Raw genomic sequence first — 21,123 nt, 5'->3', positions numbered from 1 at the left:
GAGTTGAGAAATCAATAGCAAGTTTTTGGCAGCATGCCATGAAAATTTTAAATCCCTTCATACTGCTGTATTTCATTTTTGGTATGCACTGGTACATTTCTCTGCCTCTGCAACAAATCATAAAGGAAGTCAATGCTCTAAACTGCCTTCGCAGCTCTTTGGTAACCCTTTCTGCGGCGTGCATTGGCGTCGTCCTTCAGCATCCTCGTAACTGAGTGAACGAGCACAGCAAAAGGATGAAAGAGCAAATGCGGATGTAAGACAGCAATAGCAAAGACGATGTGAGGAAGAAAGCAGAGGATGCGGGTGTAGCAAAACCATGAGACAGAAAGCGTGAGAAGAAAGGCATTCTGCTGCACATGATGCACTTTGCGGTGACGAAGGCTACTAGATGGCAGCACAGTAGCGCATGCCAGCATCAAGTTTCCAGGGCGTTTACAACAGTTTACAGGAACTCAAATTATCTGAGCAGTTTTGCTATGCGGCCCATCAAGAAGTGGAGCGAAGCGCAGGCTTCCACAAACTATCGCAGACTGCGACTCCCAATTCCAAGCTGTGTGACATTGGAGTCGTAGAAATTTATATTTTTTACAGGTCCCACACCCGAGACTTTTTCTGCCGACAGTAAAACGGGGGAACATAAGGAGCCAAAGGGCGAAAATTTGCTGCAACAATGTTTATTAGCTAAATCACATCAAAAAATATATCATTTCAGTCTACAACAAACAGTGCTTGAAGCACAATTCATGTAAAAATCAATCTATCCTCCAATAAGTATCATAGGCCTGTTTCTCAGCGTTGACAGCTTGTCCATGCCAGCATGGCTGAACTTCTTTCTCAGCACAGCGCTGCCAATTAAGCTCAGGAGCTCATCCGGTGTAGCTTTACCTCGTATGGCATCCCTCAGGGAGACTTCATCACCACCAAAAAGGCACACCTACACATGGCAGAAAGCAAATGGTTTATTTTTTCTTCTATAAGCTATGCACCCTAAACTACATTGGGTCACTTGTTTCTATGAATGTCTTAGACAATTTGGTTTCATATTTCCTCACTCCTTCCTTCAGAAGAAGTGACAAGCAGTGCAAACAGACGAGGAGGCACCAGGAAGACACACAAGGACAGACCTGAACTTCCAACTGGCTCAAAACTATCAAAAGCTGAAATCCCACCACCATTTGTTTTTCTGCACCCCATCTGCTTGTGCTGCTCTCTACTTATCGTTATGAACCATCTCACTTGGCAGCTAATGTTGTTCCTTCCACAGTCGTGTGATATTAAGAGGAAGTTTTAGAGCTCAGAACCAACTTTTATCTGCCTATTCTAATACATGTAAAATGCACACGTATGCACACACCATGAACAGATACTGCAGTTCTGTAAACTGCATGCATTTGGGCATTTAAAGCGGACAAATTTGTTATCCGAGTTTACAGCTTCGAAGAGGTTGTTAAAACGTTTATGAGGTTTTAAAGCGAAGTTTTCTTTGCCTACCAACCTATGGTTTGGCCCTGGTCATTCGGTCTCTGCTTGGGCTCTGCCCAAGTAAATGCGTGCACTATCCATTCGACCACAAATGCACGCATACATCTCTCGTGCCAACGCCAACCAGCTGTTTCAGATGATCGCCACGTGTTGATTATGATGATAATTTACCATACTATGTATGGGCAAATACCCACACCGGGGGATTGGTGAAGAAGCGGGTGGTAGATGTTGTGCCACCACATGTCGCTGCATGTTGATGATGAATATGATTTCCTACTCTGGCACACGCTCACAAGGAGGGATCGGCCAAAAAGCGGCTGGTAGACTTAAGATAAATAAGATACGAGGAAATATAAGGCAACATAAGGTTTGTTTAAGACTTTAACATTTTCTTAACATTGTCAAATTTTGTGCAGTGGTTGCCGAGAAAAACAATTTCTTAGTTTGTACTGTATGTAGTTAGATAGGAACCGCTGGGCTAAAGCTTCCGCTGCTAATCTGAACAGTTTTTGCTGCCACATAAAATGTGGTGCCAAATCTGTTGCCACAGCAACATATATGTTTGCATTGCCAATGTCTTTTCATCTGTGGCTCACCATGGTGCTTCAGTGGGCATAACATTTTGCTGCTGAATACGAGGTCGCACGTTCAATTGCTGGCTGCAAAAATATGAGTGTAGTGAGCACCACCAAATGCCTGTTAAGCAAACCCAAGTAGTTCAGGTTAATCTGAAGCCATCCACTACATCTCGCAGAAACTGTTTTGCTTCTGGACTTTAAATTCCAGTAATCAACCTTCGTTTTTCTGTGTGTGTGTCTGAAGCTGTGGTTGTGTGGGTGAAATGACAGGTAAAAACACAGATGCACTCAACTGTTAAGATACTTTTCTATCCAATTTTATGTACTTTACAACATCAAGCTGAAACATGCACAAAACTTAAACACCACACTCACTATTTAAAGGAAGAGTACAATAAAAATAAGATCAGGTTGGAATGAGAATGAAAAGCTCCTAGCACCAGCAATATTTGACATAACAGAACTGAAAAGAAATGGCAAACTATTACATGTGTTTGCTTACAGTGCCAGGGAAACAACAAATGCAACAAGAGCGCCAAACCATCAAATGTTGAGCACTTTACTGCACTGAGTTTTTATCACAGAGCTTTCTCCTGCTTGTAGGTGAAAAATGGTTAGGCTCAACGTTGCACGTCTCTTGTTCAGTGTTGTCTGCAAACATTGTGAGCTGCACTTTATGCACATAGCAGTGTCTACTCCGCCCCTCCCCCGAAAAAAGAAAGAAAGATAAATGGAAGAACAAATGGAAATTTTTTGTGGAGAACTAGAACACAGATGGAGCATAACAGTGCATCTGGCTATGAAGGACGATAGGCTGTATACAAGGGAAACAGGTCGCTTTTCAAAAATTGTGCGCTAGTTTTTTAATAAACTCTATATGATAATATAAATTTGAAGAAAGCAAACCTTGAGGTTTCCATCAGCTGTGATGCGAAGGCGGTTGCATGTTCCACAAAAGTGTTCAGTCATAGACGTTATAAAACCGATCTTCCCTGTCCAACCAGGTACTCTAAATAACTGCAAAAAAACAACAACAAAAGTTTTAAAAAAGGGGCCCTTACTGCATTATGAAACATGGCAAAAGTAAGGCGAATAACATGAGTGCTAATATTTACTTCTTAATTAAGAGACCTTTGCCTTCCTGGCAACGTGAGGTCTCCCAAACTTTTTGGCTTCACTGAAAACTAAGTTTCAAGAAGTACTTGTGAACCCAAATGTGCTTGTTCTCTCAGTCTACACATCGGAAACATAGTGGGTCAACCAAAATTTTGAAATCTCTTTGGATTACCCACCATTTCGATATTATACAAATCTGTATTATCATGACTCATCTGTAGCTTTCGATTTAGTCACGTTACATATTAAGGTGCAAGCAATCTAATAACAGGACATGAGCAAATCGAGCAATTTGTAGAACATGTTATGTCAACATGGTGCACGCTAATAAAGCTACACACTGCACTGTATCTGACGTAATAGTTCTGCGGAAACCCACAAGGTGGAGAGAAGTAATTAATTACGGGAAAATGAGACATCCACCCAATCGTAGCAATTGCTACAAAGGAAACCCACATGGGTTCATTGAGAGAAAAGCCTCTCAGTTGAAGAAAAATTCATCCTGGTCCGGAACTCGAACCCGGGACCACCGCCTTTCCGGGGCAGCCGCTCTACCAGCTGAGCTAACCAGGCAGCTAGCAGGGCGAAGCCGAAATTGTCAACAACTCGACGCAAAGGCAAGGGTTTGATGTAATAGTTCTGTGGAAAACCGCAAGGTAGATAGAAGTAATTAATTAAGGGAAAATTAGACATCCATTCAATCGTAGCAATTGCTACAAAGGAAACCCACATGGGCTCATTGAGAGAAAAGCCTCTCAGTTGAAGAAAAATTCATCCTGGTCCAGGACTCGAACTCGGGACCACCGCCTTTCCGGAGCAGCCGCTCTACCATCTTTGACTTTGCCCTGCTATCTGCTAGCTGTCTGGTTAGCTCAGATGGTAGAGCGGCTGCCCCGGAAAGGCGGTGGTCCCAGGTTCGAGTCCCGGACCACGACAAATTTTGCTTCAACTGAGAAGCTTTTCTTTCGAGGAACCTGTGTGGGTTTTATTTGTAGCAATCGCTACGATTTTGTGGATGCCTCATTTTACCTTAATTATGCACTGTATCTGATTTAATAAGTGTTTACGTCGTGCAATATGCACTGTATCTGATTTAATAAGTGTTTACGTCGTGCAAGTAAAATAAGTTTCAGCATTTCTGGTTGAGAACATGCAAAGTTCTCTTAGGATTAAGAGAATTTTGCATGTTCTCAAACAGAATTAATTTCTAAGTTGACAGCAGGACTCCAAATATTGTCATCAGTTCATTAGAAGCCTTTCCAGGCAGTTTAAAAATAAAAATTACTAGCAAAGAATATTTATAAGCACTCTACAGCATTGATGAGCTGAGTAAACACCAATAGAAAATATTCCTTTTGTCCCTCTCTTCACACATTTGTAATTTAACACAATCAATTAGTTGATGAGCTAAAAAGAAAATACCTGGGAATTTATAAAGTCACAAGTTTTAACAATGGACCTTTCTTCATTATGCCTGCCATATGTTCACTACCACTGTGGGCATTGGAGATGAACGCATTGTGGGGCTAGGGATCATGAGCTATACACAATACTTTTAACAAATGGTGTAGAAACACTCCTTATGGTTAAAGTCCACTATAAAATCACCATTGTGCCCTTATGTGACATTGCTCTGCCTAATGAGACATACTTATGTATTGCTTTTCTGCCCATCACAACTGGAAGCAAACTTATGCATAAAGCATTCAACCATTTCCATGCAGCAGACCGCTGTGCTGGCAAAGGCGATGACATGTACATGGCTTTTTCGAGTGCATTACCCATGATGACATTTTCATTCGTACAAATGTAATTTATGTTCCAAGTGTGCAGAGTGCACCTGACAACACTTGATTTATTAACTAATGTGGTTAAAGTGGTACAAAATTACACAGTAGGATAAACTTGCTATAGAATGTATTAGAGCAGACAACACAGTGCATAAGCAGCCATGGACATCATAACTTTCGCAACTTCAGCGTCCTTGCCTCATCACTGGCAAACAAATTGGAATAAAGCTGAGTAGAACTTGTTGCTGGGTAAGTTGGTTGGGATCTAATGAATACATTGTTGTGCCAAAAACGAAAATAAAGACTTAGGAGGGAGATCTGTTATTTCATATTTTCCCTCCTAAGTTTTTATTTTCCTTTTTGGCGCAACAATGTATTCATTGGAATAAAGCTAATGGCCACCACACAGCTTGCACTCGGTTAATGCAAACAGCAAAGCTCTCAGATGAAGTCTTCAGAGGAATTTACTCTGATTGTGAAAGCATTCATGTATCACACGACAGGGCTATCATAAGAAGCCCAGCAAACACTGACACCAAGAAAAACATAGGGGAAATTACTTGTGCTTAATAAATGAAATAAAGAAACAACAAATTAATGGAAATTAAAGTGGATGAAAAAACAACTTGCTGCAGGTGGGATCCGAACCCAAAACCTTCGCATTTCAGTGTTTGTTGGCTTCTTACGATATGACTAATAAAAATCGGGACCCTCGGTTAACCCCCTCTCTTCTCACTTATTACATAACGAGAATCTCGAATCCGGCAACATTGATGCCTTCAGGTAGCATGTGTGAGTTTACTGACCGGTTGCCTTCACCCAAAAAGATCACGTTCTCGTGACGCCTGCGGCAAAAAAAAAAGGACATTCCACGTCCGAAGCCAAGGTATGCGAGTGGTGGCGTTGGCTAACACTCCCGGGTTCTACTAGGACACATAAATACCCAAGAAAGTGGATGGGGAAACAGCACCGCGGTAGCTCAATTGGTAGAGCATTGCACGTGAAATGCGAAGCTTGTGGGTTCGGATCCCACCTGTGGCAAGTTGTTTTTTCATCCACTTTAATTTACATTAATTTGTTGTTTCTTTATTTCATTTATTAAGCACAAGTAATTTCCCCTATGTTGTTCTTGGTGTCAGTGTTAGTTGGCTTCTTATATGACTAATAAAAATCGGGACCCTTGGTTAACCCCCTTCTCTTTTCGCTTACGACAGGGCGAAGCCTTACAAAATTCCGTTAAAGTGAGGCGATAAATGGTCCCAATAGTGGTGGCTTCAACAAAGCTGTTACTTATTATTATTAAAACATGTGACAAATTTAGGATCAGGTCTGAATATGTTATAACATGTCAAAAAGTTACACTCAATAAATAAGTGTGTACAGAGCATAGACAATGAATTTTGTCTGCTTGGTTCAACTCCCAGGCATGAGCAGCCCACCTTTCGGCAAAGTGGAATGGTTCCTGAACTGAACTGCTTATATGTAGTTCACTGAATGAAGTGCTGTTTAAAGTGCTAATGCAGCAATTGAACATATAAAATCCTGTGTTGTGTACATTACCTTTGAGGTATGATTTGGCTCATCCTCTTGCCGCTCCAAGAAGGGCAACTCCTTTTTTATGGTCGACAACATGCTCTCAAAAGGGACAAGTTTTTGCCTGCTCCACTTGTTGCCATCAAAGGGCATGTACTCTATAAAGCGCACTTCAACATTCTGAAACAGAAGCATCCATAAAACTTTCACACAGCTCAGCCAAGCAACGCAACTGCCTCTTCTAACTCGCGGTACTTACATTAGTTTCTGTGAGCTTCACGAAGTCAACCAGTTCATCTTCATTAATTCCTTTCATCACAACACAGTTTATCTGGGTGAAAATAATTCATATAGAAAGTGTTGGTTGAAGCATCTGCACTTCATCACTAAGCAGAATAAGTTTGTTCTACATTGCATAATACAGTAGAACCTTGTTCATGCGTTTTCAAAATAAACCGCGAAAAAAATAACCCTACTCATCGGGAAAATGTACCATCCTAAGTAACTAAACAAATTTGACAGACTCGACTACTGTTGACATCAATGTAATGCGAAGCATCGCGTAGTTCGTTGCAGCTTGAGAAGGGTTTTATTGTTTTCCTATTGCGTGGTGTTTTAAGAGGGGGACAGGAAACCAAAGCAAAATCGAATTGGAGGGCGGTGCTGGACGCAGCCGAAGCGAAACGTGATGCCCACATCGTGCCACCTGCAGCAAGGAACGGCGGCGCATTTGTATTGTCGCTTGCTAAAAGCGTGCAGTACACTATTGATGACACTATGCACCACGCGCCGTAAATCAGATAGGTGAAGATGCTTATCGCAATAGGCTTGGCGGCTATAGCTGTGAATGCGGTGTGCGACGACCTGGGCAGAGATTTGCTGGTACCAGGATATGGAACTGTGTGCGCCGTCGTTTTCACTGAGACAGGTGGCTGTATACTGTTCTCGATCACGCTCGCCTCGCGCCTTTTCTTGTTCACATGGGATCTTGCGGCTGGAAAACATATGCGATCGCAGTCTGCAGCAGGGAACGGTGGTGCATTTCGGTTATCGCCTATTAAAAGCATGCGCTATGCTTCCGACAGCAGCACGCGCTGTGAAACAGATATATGCGAAGATGCTTGTCCCAATAGGACTGGCTGTGATAGCTGCGAATGCCGCATGCGATGACCCCGGAGGAGATTTGCTGGTACATGTACTGAAATGAGAAACTGAGTGCGCGCTGGCATTTTCACGCAAGACGGGAGGGTGAGTATTGTGGTGAAGCTGCCATGGTGGGCAGCTATGTACTGTTCTGGATCGCACACGCCTCGCACATTTTCTTGTTTACATGGGATCTAGCGCCCAGAAGACGTATCATATGTTGGTGACGTAATGAACATTCATGCTGAAAAATCATGTTTTCTGGAAACATATCAATCGGTAAAAATTGAGTGTAACTCATTGGGTCATTCTTTGTGTTCTCGATGGCGAATGCTGGCGCCACGAAAACGTATGTAGCGAGAACATATCAACCAGGTTCTACTGTATTGCCTGAACAGACTGACGCAGTTCTAACAGTGTTTCAGCAACACTGCCTTGAATACCCATTTAATGCAGTTATGAAAATCTAGCTATGCAGGATGATTTGCAGGTCTATTTCACAGTATGATGATACTCACCTTAACAGAGTCAAAGCCAGCTGCCAACGCATCATCAATGCTTTTTCTCACGACATGCCAGCCTCTGCGCCTTGCCAGGAACTCGAATTTCTCGGGCACTAGGCTGTCGAGGCTTATATTTACATGTGTTAAACCTGCATTTGAAAGCATTGATTTGCGTAAAACTACAACCATGAAAGAGTAAGCCATTTTTGAACAACAAAAAGTCCCACCTGCATTCTTCAAGTCTGGAATTTTTTTCGACAGCACCAACCCATTTGTCGTAATGCCCAGCACTTCCAGCTGTGGAATTTTCGCCAAGCGCTCTGAAATGTACAGAAAGAGACCCATCATCTACTTGGTAACAGCGTTGCAATGAAGCCGTGCAATAAGGCCAACTGCACAACAAACTGCATTTTGGCAGAATAGACATGCTGTAAATAGACACGCTTTAGCTTTTCAGTTCTATTCAAACTAAGATAAAATATAAAAACAATAATCTTCACTATTTTTAGTCACCGTAATTAACTTCTGTAGATACTGAAGTCATCCTAAATTACAATTAACTTGTGGGGTTTAACATCTTGAACCTGCACAGCAGTTATGAGGGACGCCATAGTGGAGGGTTCCAGACTAATTTTGACTACCTGAGGTTCTGCAAAGTGCATCGAAAGCACGGTACACCAGTGTTCTTGCATTTCACCTACACTGGACTGCAGCCGCTGTGAATGGGAATCGAATCCGCAACCTTTTCCCAACAGTGCAATGCCATATACTTTGAGTCACCGCAGTGGATCACTGAAGTCATCCTACAATTCTAGTAACGTAAGACTGCATATTCTATGCGGAAACATATAGAGTACATGACACATCACATTTAAAAGGCTACTAAGAAAAATAAGCTGAAATCTATTACTTATCTTCTACAACACTGAAAAAGCCACTCTTAGTGTGAGGGGAGGCTCGGCAAGCCAGAAAAAAAGTGCAAAAACAATGGTGGCTAGAGCCTAGATAATTACTGTATCAGTAAAGATGAACTACAATGTCATTCCAAAAAAGCTAAAGTAGGCAGACTGAGCATACCACATTTACTCAGATCTAAGCTGACCATGATTCAAAGCTGACACTTGAAAATCTAAAAGCCAGAATGAAAAAAAAAATTATATATATATATATTTACATTCACGTTCTCATGGCACCTACGGCAGAAAGGATGTTCCATCTGCCGCCAAGGTGTGTGAGTGGTGGCACTGGCTAACATTCCCAGAGTTCTACAAGGAAACATAAATACCCAAGAAAGTGGACGGGGAAATGGTGCTGTGGTAGCTTAAATGGTAGAGTAATAATAATAATATTTGGGGTTTTACGTGCCAAAACCACTTTCTGATTATGAGGCACGCCGTAGTGGAGGACTCCGGAAATTTTGACCACCTGGGGTTCTTTAACGTGCACCTAAATCTAAGCACACGGGTGTTTTCGCATTTCGCCCCCATCGAAATGCGGCCGCCGTGGCCGGGATTTAAATGGTAGAGCATCGCACACGAAATGCGAAAGTTGTGGGATCGTTCCCCACCTGCAGCAAGACTTTCATTTCTATTATATCATCATTTATTTATTTAATTTATTAAGCACAAGTAATTTTCCCTCTGTTGTCCTTGGTGTCAGTGTTTGTTGGCTTCTTATGATATGACTAATAAAAATAAGGCCCCTCAGTTAATCCCCTTTGTCCTTGTTTATATATATATATATATATTACACATACAATGTGTGCTCAAAAAGAAATCAAACTTTTGCTACAACACCTTTACTGCTTATTGTACAACATTTTAAGTGCTGTCCCCTTCAAAGTAGTCCCCTCTACTGGCAATGCACTCTTCCCATCTTTTCTTCCATTTTAGGAAAGCCTCCTGGAATGCACTTTCTGGAATGGTGTGCAGGTCCCTTCTCGCATTGTCCTGGATCTCCTCTACAGTTTGGAAACGACGTCCTTTCAAGGTGGTTTTCAGCTTGGGGAATAGAAAAAAAGTCTGCTGGGGCTAGGTCCGGAGAATATGGTGGGTGGGGCACAACAGCAGTGTGGTGTTTCGCTAAGTAGCTGTGGACAAGGAGCGACGCATGAGCCGGGGCATTGTCATGATGCAACCTCCATGCCTGACCTTCCCACAATTCAGGCCTCTTACTGCACACAGAATCTCGCAAACGTGCTAGGATTCCCTGGTAAACTTCTTTGTTTACCGTCCGACCATGTGGCACAAATTCCTGATGGACAATGCCTTTGCTGTCAAAAAACACAATCAACATCACCTTCATTTTTGACCGACTCATGCATGCTTTTTTTGGACGAGGAGAACCTTTGGCCACCCACTGTGATGACTGCACCTTCGGTTCAACATCAAAGCCATAAACCCATGTCTCATCGCCTGTTATGATGTTCTTAAGAAAGTTTTCATCGACATTGGCAGCAGCGAGCAGTTCCTGGCTGATTTCAACAAGGGTCTGCTTCTGTTAGTCAGTCAACAAACGTGGCATGAATTTTGCACTAACACGACGCATCCCAAGTTTGTCACTAAAAATTTAATGACATGATCCTACGCTGATACCCGCTTCGTTAGCGACTTCTCGAACAGTCAAACGATGATTTCCACGAATCACAGTTCGATCGACGTGGTCATCATTCGTGGATGTGGAAGGTCGTCCAGGCTTGGGGTCGTCACCGACCGGCATTCTTCCGTGTTCAAAACGCTTGAACCAATCATAGCACTGCATGCGACTCGTACAGTCCTCCCCGTATGCTTGGCTAAGCAACTGAAATGTCTGTGTGAAAGTTTTCCCAAGTTTGTAGCAGAACTTCACACCCACACGCTGGTCTTCCAATTCCTTCATTGTCACTTTGGCACCAATACGAAGAACAGCTAGTTCATGTGCTCACTTCAGGGGCTGTAGCTCGCCAACTAACGATCAGAGTGAAATGCAGCAAATGGCAGTTTGTTGTCTAAACCTGCCGAAACATGTGCTCAGTAGCCGCAGTGCACTCCCTGTGCCGGTTGGCGCGCTATTTCAGAAGTTCGGTTTCTTTTTGAACACACCTCGTATTTGTGTGTCTGTGTCTGTGTGTGCGTGCGTATATATATATATTGTAAGGAACAAGAAGAGCACAAGAACAAGGCCAGCCAGATCGTCTCTTCCATGCCTGGTGTGCAACCAGTGGGCCAGCCGGATCACCAGTACTTGGCACGAGTGTGAGCCATTCGGGCAACCAGCTGTTCCTGCTCCGCGTCACCTGCCTCCTCAGTTACGAAGAGACGTTACCTTCGGAACTGTTCAGTGCACCCATTACAATATATATATATATATATATATATATATATATATATATCTTCTATGTAAGCTGACAACAAAATAAAGCATTAACATTTTGACGGCTCAAACAATGTTTATTTCGAACACGTGACATTAGAGGCAAGTCTGCTGCAGCAAACTGCATGCAACCAGTCACTCATCATAGTCATCCACATTGAGATCAATGAATTCCTTGTCGCTCTGCTCCTCCTACAATGCGGTGTCTCCTGTACCATCCAGCACATTGTAAATACAACACTTCCGAAGTGTGAGGATGATGTTGCCAGTCAAGATATCCTCCCATGCAGTCACAATCCAGCTTGCCACCTGCCCCAGATACGTGTGCTTGATGTGGCCAGATGGCCACACTGGAAAAATCCTAAAATTTAAGCCGTCCCATGACTTTTGTATCCCGCTTTTTTTATTAAAAAGTATTGGCTTAGAATCAAAACAATACGGTAACAAATTTTTATGACCTCTACAGCACCGCAATGGCCCAAATACAATAGACTGAAATCCATGACGTCACTCTGATGTACCAGCACACGGATTTTGGCAAGATGGAAATTTGGCCTTCATTTTATAACTTGCTAATCAACTATTTACCACAAAATTAATGAAAATTAAACTCTTAAATAATACTTTACCAGCTTAAACTGATCAGGTGTATTTCTTTAGCTTCCCTTTAATTCAACTATGGCCATTTTTGCTGAAGGTATATTATAGTGACATTCACTGGCTTCTGTGAAAATGAAATTGTGAGAGCTGTGCAATAAATTGGCCACGTCAAAGGTGGATGTCCCGCTAATTTCCACCACTCAAACGACCAGCACCACCACCATCTATGAAAGGTAATTCAAAAGACCACTTTACATGTAACCATTGCTTCTGCTGAGAGGCAATGTGCAAGGAAGATAAGAAAGAAAAGTGAACCATGCAAGTATGCAGTCACCTGTGAAAGAGGCGCTTTTACAATCCCACACTAATACATGAGTTGATGGTATCAGATGCTAGGATATTTTAGTACAATATAATACATTGTAATGAAGTTAAAAATGGTGCTAAAGTACCTGTCACTCACTTACACGGTACACGCTAAATACATACACAATGAAAAATTCATGCCGCATGTGTTATGCAGAGCCTCTAACCGTAAATAGAAAGCTTTTCCAAGGACTTATTTTGCTAGAGAATGAACAACTTACCAATGATACTGACAGCATCTTTTCGGACAAGAGGTTCTCCGCCAGTGAGACGAATTTTGGTCACGCCAAAAGTGACAAACAGACTTGCTAACTGTACTATTTCATCTGAAGAGAGCAATTTTTCGTTTGGAGTCAATGGTACACCTTCCTCTGGCATGCAGTAGACACCTGCAACAAGTTAAGAGGAAGCTTTAGCTTGAGGGCTCCTATCTAAATACTACATAGGAAAGAGAAATAGTATTGCTCTGCAACTACTGCACCAAATTTGACGAGATTATTGCATTTAAAAGAAGAAGCTTTTTCAAAAAGGCCCTTAACCACTTTTTATCGAAGTGGAGAAATGCATTTGAAGTACTTCAATGCATTCAACAGAGGCGGAGTTATTGGCAATCAAACATTCCCTTCACAGTGCTCCCACTCCTTTTTCAATGCCTTGCACAGTGGAGACTACGGCGGAGCGGGGCAGGCCCGCAACGCTCCACCTACTGGAAGTCACCATGGTGCACAGTTCAAATTTGATTTTGGATGTTAACGTAGATGCCACTACTTCCGATTTCGGTGCCTGCAATGCACCAAACGTAAGCCAAATGCGATGGTTGTTCTCAGTGAGCCGCACTGCACTTAGCCAGTGGACTCGTACTGGCACCCTGTGTTTGCTTTGTGCATGACACGGCTTGAGTGCATGCTCATGTTCATACGCTCATGCGGGCTGGCTTTGTCCTTCACCAGCTTGACCGATGGATAGTTGCCACATCTGCTATAAATAAGTCTGCCAAGGCGTCTAACCAAGAGCGGTAAGGAATGAGCACATGCTGGCAAGCGTGTGTGTTGTCTGGCCTTACGTTTTGGGGGGTTCGAGGCTAGCTGAGCATTCAAAACTAGTCTATATTATTTACACCCTATGGCTATGACAGCGGTAAGCAGGGTGACCAAAGTTGAATTGCTATGCGAGCGGCCACGGCCTTGCATGAGCTCGGCTTGTTCCGGAAGTACGTAATTATTATCGAAATTTGGAAGCAAATTTTCACTTAGTTCAGTCTGTTTAAGTATACACAGCCTGCCAGCCTGCTCAGCCTGTTGATAAATATACACAGCAACAGTAGCAAGACGCACTGATCCAAACGCTCTTCTTGATTGACATCAGCTATTGGCCAATAGCAGCCGCATATGGGAATCTGCTATATTACGAAATAAAGCATCCAGAAAAGAGTTGAAAACAAGGCATTTGAGAGAAACGCAACTTCGCGCTCAGCTTCCAAGCTCCAGATGCTATGCATCACTGCAAAACATGGCTAAGATGTTCACAGCAGCGTATGCTATCCGCAGATTGCTTTTACACCAAGCCCGAGGGGTGGTTAATGACCCCTTTAAAATTTAGTGACTGTTGGTAGTGAATTTTTTATTTAGGCCACCAATTGTTTAATAAAAGGTGTTGAATATAGCTAATGTTCGGAAAACAAAGCTATCAAGATTACAACTCTAACTCAGCACTGACAAATGATATAATTCTGTAAATTTTATCATTAGTACATCTAAAGTGGACAAAATTGATGTATTATGCATGGCTCTCAAATATACCTCTAATATGTGTGTAGGACTTTTGCCAAACATTTGCAAACAATGTGCAGGTAATGAAGTGACATATTCAGTCATGCTGCATAGTAATATATACTTTAACACTCACACTGCAGAACATATGGCAATCGGACGGAGAACAAGCAGCACACTAAGCATGCGTGACCTCATCATTTTCTCCCTTCGAGCCGATGCACCGAAAAGAAGTAGATGCGACAGGGCCCTCCCCCTAGTAAGGCAGCCATGGGGCTGCTGGGGGGTGCGAAACAAAGAAATGAAGGTCACATCTGTAGCAAAATGCACTTTAGGACAGCAATATGTAGGTTCAAAGACATTTGTGGCAGCGTGCGTGCTTATCAATTCATTGTCTAAACAAGCCAGTTTAAGATGGACAATAGATACGGTGTCTTTGCACCCGTTGATCATCACTGTAAAGTGTTTGGGCATACGGTTGAGTACCCTGAAGGGGCCATCGTATGGTGGTTGTAGCGGAGCATGGGCTGCGTCTTGGCATATGAAGATGTGTGTGCAGTCGCTGAGGTGCAGGCTGACAAACGTGTTCTGACGAGTGGGGCAAACAGGTGGCAGAACAATGATGTCCATCATTGTGTATAATCGGCTTCCGTAGTTAGCGATTTCAAATGGTACAGGTGATGACCATGTACCAAAACACTCTCCGGGCACACGGATTGTTGTGCCAAAAACGAATTTTGTAGTAGAGCACTGCGTGTCGCTCTTCAGTGCAGTCCAGAGGCCGAGGAGGACAAGAGGAAGTCGTTCCATCCAAGGCGTGGTATTGTCGCAACATGCTAGGACAGCCTTTAACTGTCAATGAAAACATCAGACAATTCTGTTAGACGCCAGATGGTAGGCAGTTGTCCTAATGTGTGCGCTACCAAGTGTTTTCTAGACGTTGCGGAAAAGTTTGGACTCAAACTGACGACCGTGGTCAGTTTAGTAGAGGGTATGTCATATCAGCTGATCCAGACCTCAACAACAGCCTGTGCGACTGTTTCTGCGGTAATGTTCATAAGCAGAACAGCTTCGGGCCAACGAGTAAAACGGCCAATGCACATTAATATGTATCTATGCTCTTGCACAAGAGGCAAAGGGCCAGCAATATTTATGTGGATATGACTGAAGCGGGCATTAGGAGGTTGAAACTTTTTACTGGCCCGACTATGTCTAGAAAGTTTACCCTGTAGGCATCTCAAGCAACTGCGCATCCAGCTCCAAACATCAGCTTTTATACGGGGCCACACATATTTAGAGGTTACTAGGTGTTGTGTTGCTCTCATTCCCATGTGCGACAGGGAGTGTAGGGCTTCAAAGATGGCTTGTCAAAAAGCTGGTGGGACATATAAATGGCAGCGGCTGTTTGAAGTATCACAGATAATAGGCACGTTACTGCCAAGCATGAAAACTTCTTCAAGCATGAGTGAAGTACCAGTGATGCGGAGCTTGCAGAGGTAGCTGCCACTGCGGTGTGCTGAGGCTAAGCATGTAAAATCCACATGGATTCTAGTGACGAGATACAGTTGACGTGCAGCTGATATAGTGCATCGGCCATTGTGCTGACGTTGCCATTGACATGATGAATGTCACTGGTAAACTCAGGTACATACGCCAGGTGTCGAAGCTCACGAGGAGTGTATGAGGTTCTGTTTGAATTCAGGGCATGTGTTAGAGGCTTCTGATCGATCCGTCAGTATGAAGAATTGACGACCTTCGAGGTAGTGGCAATAGTGTTTGACGGCAAGGTATATAGCCAGCAACTTATGGCCAAAGGTGCTGTAGTGTTGCTCTTGTGGTGTCATCTTCTTAGAGAAAAAGGAGAGGGGCAGCCATGTGCCAATGACAAACTGTTGGAGGACAGCACCAAAAGCCACATCTGAAGTGTCTACCATAACGATGGTGAGGCTGTTGGGTGTTGGATGAGCTAAAAGTGTCGCCTTGGCGAGTTCCCCTTTTATGTTTTCGAATGCTGTGGTGGCTGCTTCTGTCCAAGGTAAAAGGAATGCTTGGTCTCATGTGGCCCCCCAACAAGTATCGAAGTGGCTGCAAAATGGTGGTGCAGCATGGCAGGAACCTGTGGTAATAATTCACAAGTCCTAAAAACTCACGAAATTTCCTGACTGTTCTTGGTCGTGGAAATTCGGAAATGGCGGTGACACGACTGGACAGTGATCGGATACCATGATGGTCGACACGATGGCCAAGGAAATCTAACTCTGAGCCGCCGAATTTGCTCTTTGTGGCGATGGTAACGAGACTCTACTGTCGTAGTCGCGTGAAAACTTAGTGCGCATGAGTCTCGTGTTTGGATTTACTGCAGCTGAAGACAAGAATACCATCTACCAAGCAACAGGAGAGGCAGCGAAGTACTTCATCAAGAAAATGCTGAAGCATCTGGGCTGCGTTGTGGAGTCTGAACGGCATATGGAGGTACCCAAACATACCAAAAGGAGTGACAATAGCAGTCCTAGGTATGTTGAATGGCTCGACAGGGATCTGGTGATACACTTTTAGCAAGTCAATTTTACTGAAAGTGTACAGCTGTGGAGTGCGGCAGTGAAATCCTGTATATGGGGAATCGGGTATCAGTCGGGAATGGATACTTTATTCAAAGTTCGATAATCACTGCAAAATCTCTGATCACCACTCTTTTTGGGTACCATGTGAAGCACTGAGGACCATGGGCTGGATGAGGGCAGCACAAAACCAAGTTTGAGCATGTACTCAAATTCTTGGCGAGCAATCTTGAGGCAGTCTGGTGCTAGGTGTGTTTTGATGACGTGTTTTCAGAAAAAGTGATTTCAGCCTTAGAAAAGAATTTACAGCCAGTAAAACTCAAGCCCTCGGCAGTTAAGCAACATGCGGTTGACCTCCTGCCAAGACATAATCTTGATAGGGTTGTCTTCAATGTCAAGAAAGCAAAATCCCTCACCTTAGAACTATTTTTTTCGGCGAAGACCCATAAGCAAGAAATTCCTTTTTGTGCTATAGTGTCGGATAAAGGGACGTGGCAGGTCTGTGTCGCTAGTTACCTACAGAACTGCTTAGCTTCACTAGTTTTTTCAGACCCCTTTTGCTTGCGTAATTCTCAGGCACTAGTTCAGTATTTGAGAGAGGAAAATCCTGGTGATTGTACAGCTTTTAGTATGGATATCGAAGACCTGTATTACTCCATGCCGCATGACGAGTTGCTAAATTCCGTAAATGAGTGCATTAAAGAACAAGTGCAAAAGTCGGCTTTTATTGACAGATGCGGTGTTTCCACAGGAGCTTTCCTAGAAATTCTTTCAATAAAGTTGACGCTGATTGGGTGGAGAGATGGCGTGTTTCTGCAGAAATCAGGCATTTGTATTGGCTCAAAAGTTGCCCCTATTCTTAGCAATATTTACCCGAGTAAGGTTGACAGCTGGTTAGAGAAAGCCTTAGGTGATTGCGTTATCAAGATATTTTGTTACGTCGATGATTACCTGATTTTCTGCAACAGGGAGGAATTTGATTCCACTGCTACCTCAGTAAGTGAGCAATTTCCTCAGTGACACATAATTCAGTTTCTAGACATTTCCTTGGTCTTCGAACAAAATCACGTTTGTTGGCAGTACTTCCCAAGATCTTCGAACTTTCAATCCAAGCATTCCAAAGTAGTAAAAAAACGGAATTGCCATGTCATGCCTTAAGTCTTCTCTCACCAGATCCTGCATGCACAAAATGAGTGCCAGTTTTAATGCGCAAGTCCCGCGCCTATTAGAAGCAGGTTATCCTAGCATAGCAGTGGCCACTGTGGCTGAACGCCTGAAGAAGTCGGTTTCGAGGGGGATGGACGTGATTACAGAAAGCAGAAATAGCAAAAAAAGAGTAGTGGCTATTCCGTACATTCATTCAATATCGCACAGGCTTAAAAAAGTTGCAAGTATGTATGATGTTGTATGAGTATGTTGTACAAGTATGTATAAGTATGTATGATGATGTGTATGATGTATGATGTATGTATGTATGAGCAGTTGCCATCACTGCTCCCAATAAGCTAGGTAAGATATGCGCTGTCGTGCAGAGGAAAAAGGAGCAGGTAAAAGGCAGAAAAAGAACAGATATTTGTCCTGTGAAGCACAACAAGAACAACAGTTTTACTGACTGTCGTATGGGTGTGGTTTATAATGTTCCCTTTAGCTGTGGACAGTTCTACGTAGGGCAAACGTGGCGGTGTATCAATCGGAGGCTAATGGAACATAATAGGTCGTTAACCGGTCGATCGCCTTCTAATCTTTCCGTACATTGCCAAGATTGTAACTGCACACCAGAGTTAGATGAATGTGCGATATTGCACAAGCACAAAAATGAAGATGCGCGTCTTATGGTAGAGGCACGGCATATCTATAATGGTGGAAGTGCGTGCGTAAGTCAGCCTTCGATTACTTTACATAAGGAAGATATTAAGTGCCTTAACAGCTATCTCTCACGTAGACCGGCTCATGTACTCGACTGACAGGTGGTGATACCATTCCAGAGCTTGCGCAGATTAGTTTTGTGTCTTCTTCTTTTTTTTTGCCTCAGTGTTCCCTTCAGTTGATAGTTGGCGTTTGTGTTGTCCACTTCTCTTCTCTTGTGTCCTGTCTGCATGCCACACCCCTTTTTTGCATAATGAATCCTTACGAACTAGCTCAGCTTTCTGTCATTGGGAAATTCATTGCATGCAAAAATTCAAAAAGCTGCAGCATTGCATGTTTAAGGCATCAGACTACATTGAGAATGTTGCACTGCACACTGTTGCAAATTCACAGGATAGAACCGTTTTAAAATGAGGTCTGTGGAAGATTTATGTCGTTATTACTGTTCCACTGTCAAGTCTACAATTCACAAGTTTTGCAATTTTCACCGTCAAATTTCAGTCAGTGGCAGAATGTAGAATGATTACACGTTCCACAAAAATATCTGCCCTTTTTGTTCCAGACAAAGGGTCCTATGCTCTTCTATGGTAAAAGCAGAATTGAAACCAAAGTGTGGACTGTTCGCGTGATGCACATTACGCAAGGGGCACTGTGTCCCCTATCAAAGGGAACATGTGAATGCATGGCTCATTGCAGAGACTAGCAGAGGCCTTGTCAATGTACTGGAGAACCACATATGGACAGTCTGCACAACCTACCATAGATAATCTGTTATAAAGCTGGGCATTTTCAGACTACCCAGAAAGGACCATTCACATATATCCCAAGCTGTTTCCTTGAACAATTGCTGCACATCTACAAGCACTACATACAGAACAGTAACAGCCACAAAATATGTTGGTGTTCCATAGTTTTACTCCACTGTTTTCAGCAAGATACTAGTGCACTATGCCGCAAATTTGCAAATGGGTATCTTTAAGATTGTGCTGCTACTAAGTAGACATATGCCTTGAGCACTGATGATTAGCTTTAATTTTGTAACTGTGACATTCACCTTAACGCAAGTACTTAGTATTAATCACTTCTAGCTTCCTAAAGAGTTGTTTGGCCAATACATATCAGCCTAATGTAACAACACAGCATCCTCGTGGAATTGAGTACCAGCTGTAGAAAAGCTATTATAATAAATTAACTGGCAACACTCTGATGCTTGTCGCTATTCTTTCTATGGTTTAGGACTTTCATATAATGCAATAAATAAATAGTCAAAAATATCCCGTCAGTAACCCTTTAAAAGCACACGCCTGCCACAAGTGTTTGTTGGAAGTTAGTACTGATGTGTGTGTCGGCTTTGTGCTTGCTAGACTTCCTCCATGCATTAAAAGAATAGCTGGCAACATATGTTGTGAACGTCCAACAGCTGCTTCGCTGTGTATCACAGTAAAATCATCCTGGTATTTAATGACTGTTCCACGGACATGTGTGCACGCGTTGTCCTGTTTGGTATTTATTAAAACCTGCAGCACGCAAATGCTAATTACACATGATGTAGCTAACACAACAGCAAAGCTGCATGGTGCATACGACAGCAAATGATACGACACTACAGTAAGCTAAAGCCAATGTGACAAACCTTACACCTAAGGCTGCACTTTTCCGTCAAGGAGATGCGCAGGTAAGTGTGTTTCCTGCCGAAACTGTCCACCAAAACTTGACCGGCATCCTGAAAACACATCATCATTCATTAAGCCGTCAGCAACAAGTACATTGTACGCTGCATGTGCACGACGTACATATGTTCCTGTTAATTGTATATGTGTTCAAAACAAAACAATAATAATAAATAATGTGCAGTACTTACTTTGTCATTGCATAAAAGACCAGTCGTATCTCTTTTATCCACGCTGTGCTGCTTCGCTTCTGACATCGGACGCAGCATCCGGACTGCCGTGCCCGCACGATGTAGTAGTGAAGTTCGCGATAGCATCTTGAAGCAGTTTTTTCTGGAAGTGTTTGGTTAACGCTTTGGCAAATCTCCGACAGACCCGTGAAACTTTCTCCGATGCCTCTGCGCAATGCCTGTGCACAGAAAAAACAGGTACAACGAAACGTCAACACGCCGGCGTTACGTGCCGTCACAGTACTCCTGACAGCGGCTAACTGAACAGAAAAGATTGGTCTAGAAACCGATCGCCTTGAATCAGCATGAAGAAATTAACGGCGTATTTCTGTACGAAAAGCAGTACGCAGTGGGCGAAAGCGCCAAGCTCTAAATAGACAATAGATAAGCACGGCAAGGTAAACGAATTCCTGGATCCATGCGCAACGACAAAAATATATATCGTACGGCAGGATACAGGTGCGGGTTCTATGCGAGCGACGGAAAACATACTTTCCCGACACAATCCCATTACATCCATAATACAGTTCACACCAGGCCTCCAGACTGATCTGAAGGACGC

General features: G+C 43.1%; 1 protein-coding gene across 6 annotated transcripts in view; it reads right to left on the bottom strand.

Annotated features, from left to right (window-relative positions):
* Positions 1-656: 656 nt before the first annotated feature.
* Positions 657-21,123, bottom strand: part of LOC142585179 (molybdenum cofactor biosynthesis protein 1-like) — a 20,575-nt gene continuing 108 nt past the window's right edge. The window contains exons 1-10 of one of the 6 annotated variants that reach the window (XM_075695728.1): positions 21,054-21,123; positions 20,523-20,740; positions 20,295-20,384; positions 12,690-12,857; positions 8,379-8,471; positions 8,167-8,300; positions 6,765-6,836; positions 6,533-6,685; positions 2,973-3,083; positions 657-937 (exon numbers count right to left, since the gene is read on the bottom strand). The exon at positions 21,054-21,123 is cut by the window's right edge and continues 87 nt beyond it. In XM_075695728.1, the coding sequence (XP_075551843.1) occupies positions 761-937; positions 2,973-3,083; positions 6,533-6,685; positions 6,765-6,836; positions 8,167-8,300; positions 8,379-8,471; positions 12,690-12,846 (897 nt within the window). In that variant the 5' untranslated portion in view covers positions 12,847-12,857; positions 20,295-20,384; positions 20,523-20,740; positions 21,054-21,123 and the 3' untranslated portion in view covers positions 657-760. Of the gene's footprint in view, positions 938-2,972; positions 3,084-6,532; positions 6,686-6,764; positions 6,837-8,166; positions 8,301-8,378; positions 8,472-12,689; positions 12,858-20,294; positions 20,385-20,522; positions 20,741-21,008; positions 21,027-21,053 lie in introns of those variants that run through there. The other 5 variants (XM_075695724.1, XM_075695726.1, XM_075695725.1 and 2 more) reach the window with 5 other exon arrangements.

Source organism: Dermacentor variabilis, chromosome 6 (assembly GCF_050947875.1).
Source record: "Dermacentor variabilis isolate Ectoservices chromosome 6, ASM5094787v1, whole genome shotgun sequence".
Taxonomy (NCBI): Eukaryota; Metazoa; Arthropoda; class Arachnida; order Ixodida; family Ixodidae; genus Dermacentor; species Dermacentor variabilis.
The sequence above is the reverse complement of the archived record's forward strand: the minus strand, read 5'-3'. Positions and strand labels throughout refer to the sequence as shown.